The 4,663-nt window shown below is 39.6% G+C and overlaps 1 protein-coding gene across 1 annotated transcript; it reads left to right on the forward strand.

Annotated features, from left to right (window-relative positions):
• The first annotated feature begins 227 nt into the window (after positions 1-227).
• LOC109867197 (transcription factor Sox-21-B) lies at positions 228-2,461 on the forward strand. Its single transcript, XM_020456205.2, has 2 exons — positions 228-507; positions 714-2,461. The coding sequence occupies exon 2, from the start codon at positions 736-738 to the stop codon at positions 1,465-1,467; it is 732 nt and encodes a 243-aa protein (XP_020311794.1). The 5' UTR covers positions 228-507; positions 714-735; the 3' UTR covers positions 1,468-2,461.
• The last annotated feature ends 2,202 nt before the right edge of the window (positions 2,462-4,663 follow it).

Consider the following 4,663-nt stretch of genomic DNA (forward strand, 5'->3'; position numbering starts at 1 on the left):
TGATAATATGGATAAATTATCCTTATGATAATATGCTTTAAAGACCTGTACGATTAACTTAACTATAAAGGGCAAATAAGGATATCCTACAGCCAAATATATGGTGATGCATTTTCCTCCGAGTCCCTGGTCCTCCTCGCGCTCAGGGTGGGATTAGAAGAGCGCTGTGTGTGTTTAGACGTACTGCGCATGCTCCTGTGGCACTTTCACTACCTGCCTCTGAAAACCTTATTTCACATGGAGCAGCCCGGAGTTATCAACCATTTGCGTAAACGCTGGATTCAAGTGCTGAGTGGCGGTTAACAGTCTCTGGCGATAGCAGCAAAACAAGATAAGAACTGCAGCTCTAGATATATTGCCTTCTGTCTTCGATGCTATATTGTCCTCGTCGGATATCAACATGCATCAGAAAACCTAACTTTTATAGAGTTTCTCATCAGAACGCTGCGCATTGCTCTTTTCAAAACGGATATCTTACTACGGTGTGATGAAGCACTGATATTTTACGTAAGTAAAGGAAATATACTTTTTGAAACATTTTATCTCACACTAATGTATTTCTGCGAAATATATTTAATTGGATTACTTAGTTTTATTATATATGTAGGCCTATGTAACTTTTTACCGTGTGTTAGTTAGGCAAACTGAGACTATACTGTCACTAAATATTAGAAAGAGACTTGACATATTGTCTGTGATATTTACCTTTTCAGACCAAAAGTATTTTGTACCAACATGTCTAAACCAATGGATCACGTAAAACGCCCGATGAATGCCTTCATGGTTTGGTCCAGAGCGCAGAGAAGAAAAATGGCTCAGGAGAACCCAAAAATGCACAACTCCGAGATCAGCAAAAGATTGGGAGCGGAGTGGAAACTTCTCACCGAGTCAGAGAAAAGGCCATTCATTGACGAAGCTAAACGACTGAGAGCCATGCACATGAAGGAACACCCTGACTATAAATACAGACCTAGGCGGAAGCCAAAGACTCTGATGAAAAAAGACAAGTTTGCCTTCCCAGTGCCCTACAATCTTGGAGAGCACGACGCGCTTAAAGTTAGCGGTCTATCTCATGGAGCACTTCACGAGTCCCTATTAGGGAACCCAGACAAGGCAGCAGCGGCAGCGGCGGCCGCAGCAGCGAGAGTCTTCTTCAACCCGTCCATGACCACGAACCCCTATTCATTTTTTGACCTCGGGTCGAAGATGTCAGAGCTTTCCTCTCCATCGTTTCCTTACCCATCTCTGGGGTACCCTGGTGGCACGGCTTTCTCTGGAACTGGTAGTGTTGGTGGAACACACACTCACACTCACTCTCATCCAGCCCCGGGCAACCCAGGCTACATGATCCCCTGTAACTGTACGGGCTGGCCCTCTGCGGGTCTTCAGCCACCGCTAGCCTACATCCTGCTGCCTGGCATGGGCAAACCTCAACTTGACTACCCTGCATATGCAGCGGCATTATGATAGCCTATATTGGATTTAGGAGACGTTTAAATGTGAAGAAAAAAATATTCATGCAAGAGTTTATTATGCATGCACAAACTTGTACATGTGATGAAGTGCTCGTTGTCTCAGATATCACATGTGTATGTATATTGATTAATGCCTTTATCGAAGGTAATTCTTATATAGCGAACTCTCTAAACTAATATTCATACATCTCCGGGCAAATCCCAGAGGGACAGAACAAAAGGATGGCAGAAATACTGAACTGGGGAGGAAAGGGTAGGAGATCTATTTGCCCGTGTCAATGTGAATACTCATTTGAAAGGTACCATATTTGATTTATATCTGTTGCAAATGCACCTGCTTGACTTGTTGTTATCAAGTAGGCCTAGTTTACTGCATCCCACAACAAATCAGATATAGGTAAACACGAACTGGCCATAATTTTCTTCATATATTGTACCTGATAATTCAATATTGTTTAAAGAGTCTAATCACTGGCTATTATGATTTATATTGTTGGTCAAGAAGGAATGATAATTGTTTGTCCGTCTGGCTTTCTTGTTTCAATCAGAATGACATAAGCCTGTAAATGTGTACAGATAAATGATGCTAATAGTTAATTTGCCATTAGGCTAGTGCTTGAGATAGGGCCTGGAACTGACTGGGTTGTTTGATTAGAAATCCAGTGTATATTTTGAGTTTTTAAACACTGTTTTATAGATGTCTGTACTATTTATTGTTTAGTGGAATGATTATGGTGACCCTGTCGATTGAACAGAGGACATACCTTGTCCTGTAACATTTGCACAGTAAATAGGAAGTGCTTATATAATGTAATTTATTTTAAAGAATGACGAGCCCAAAAGTTTTTTAATTCGACTACAATCGTTCGCCTTTCTGTCAACAATGGCAAGACACAAAATTATCACTGATCATTTTTGATTCTTGAGACTTGTGCATTTACGTGCATAAGGAGCATCATTCGTTTTTACTAACTCTTAATGAAGTTGTCTGTTTTGTGTTTTATTTAACACCACTTACATGTACTTTAAACTCTTAAATGCTATTCTTTTCATTTGTTGAACAAAGGATTATAATAAAGCGTATGCGGACAAACAGAAAGAATCGCTGTAGTTCTTGTTGAATTGCTAACAAGATGTTTATCTGAATTGCCCTGATGTGGTCAGTCCAGGTGAAGTGTAAGGTATCCTCCAAAGGCCGCTTTTGTTCGTGTTTTGAATAGCATTACTCGGAAATCTAAATCAACCCATTGTAATCAAGAGCCAAAACCTGATTTATCACAATTTTAATCGTGAATAGGAAGGAAGATACAACTGAGTGGGTTTCTTTTAAACCCTCTATTCCCAGTAAAAAAAAAAGTGAGCTCTTCGGGCCTGTAGAACAGGCATCTCTTTGAGGTATAAAACAGGGCCTGAATTAGATCTAAGTGCCAGCGTCCAATTACAAAACACAACTAATAGCATTGTATTTTTCTTATTCAATGAAAATACTTCAATATGCTTAGCTATGGCACAGTTTATCACATCTGCTGTGTGTGTGCGTGTGTGCGTGTGTCGGGAATATCTGAATTTATGCTCATTATGACATGTAATACATTGGGCATGTTATTCAAGCAAACTACCCCTCATAGATAACATTAAGAAGTTAATTCATATGGATCAGAGCGATTATGCAAAACTAATTTAGACTGTCCAGGGATAATTATCTCCGACACGGTTAATTAAACCCTTTCACCACTCTGGATTCTCTATTGTAATACTCCGATCACTTCTCTCCACGGAACTTCCTACTTTGCCCTGGAAATAACGCGCAATTGAGCTTGTTTCATGCAGTATAAAATAGAAAAATAACAAACATTTATCCTCTCAGAATTATTTCTGCACATTTGAATTCTTCATGGGGGACTTTTATTTGTATATTTGGTCCCCATACTGACACCAATATTTTATAACTTGCTGTTTGGCCTTGTTAGATAATAGGCCTGAACATTAATAGACGAGCGTATGGGCTATTGTGTGATTTTATTTCGAAAACAGAAAGGATATGTCTTTTGATTGTTTTCTTGAAAGGTAGGCTAGCACTTTATCGTTTTTGGTTTGAAAGAAGATATTTTGAAAGGGCAGCCAACAGTTTGCTGACCAAAACGCCTGAGAAGGTCGCCAGGTTGATAAAAGAGCGCGCATTACCAGCTCAGTGACCATTTCCCTCTCTTTCTTTGCCCTTTTATTATATTTTACTTAAGGAAAGGGGGAAGAAACCCTGAAAGAACTTTTCCTTCACTGGGAGCGTTTAGACGGTCGAGGAGGTTTTGTCTGGGAACAAAACGTGGGTTGGGAGGTTTTTGTGAGAGTGTTGTTTGTTGAAGTGGAGCTCAGCAAAAAGCGGCTGCTTTCCCTCATTGTGATGAAAGCAATCAGTGGTATTTGGAAAACTGTTAGCATTGTGCACTTCTCTGTGTCCATTGTGGAGGATTTCTTTTCACAAGGTTTTTTTCAACCGATCCAGCTGGCCGTAGTGAATAGCACTGCAATGTGTACACGCTTTGTCCCTCCAAGCCCTTCAAGTAGCCCACTTTGAATGGAGTGAGTTGACACTGCATGACAGTGAAACAACACAATAAAAAATACATGAGCACGTGAATAGAAGCAGGAGCATAAATAAATAAAATGGGTGGCCAAAACTGGATAAACTGAATGACAAAACGGTGAAAGGGGAGCAAAATATATATTTAACACGCCAGATTAGCATTAGAATGCAATCTACAAGGCAGAACAATTGATGAATAGGTTACCCGGCCAAGAAAGAAATGGACTAAATGCCTTTTGAATAGATATGTCTTTTCTTCATGGAAGAAAAGTGGACTCAATGGGAAAGGTGGAGATGCAACTATGCAAATAACTAGGGGGAAACTTTTTTTCCCCAGAAAATGTTTTTCCAGAGTTGATTCCAAGATAGGCAAGTCATAGAATTACAGACTTTCAGGACTGAACTCCCTGAATGTGAGTGCCAGTGTTGAAAAGGCCTAAAATCCTTTAAACAATCATGCTCATAAACAAGATTGGATTTCAATATAATTGAATTTAGAAAAAAAAATCTTAAAACTAAATGCACGAGACTGACTGAGGATCTTCATCAAATCCCTCAATCACAGCTCAAAATTGTATTTCATGTCTCTGATTACTTCAGCATA

This window comes from Oncorhynchus kisutch, linkage group LG2 (assembly GCF_002021735.2).
Source record: "Oncorhynchus kisutch isolate 150728-3 linkage group LG2, Okis_V2, whole genome shotgun sequence".
In the NCBI taxonomy this organism is placed as follows: domain Eukaryota; kingdom Metazoa; phylum Chordata; class Actinopteri; order Salmoniformes; family Salmonidae; genus Oncorhynchus; species Oncorhynchus kisutch.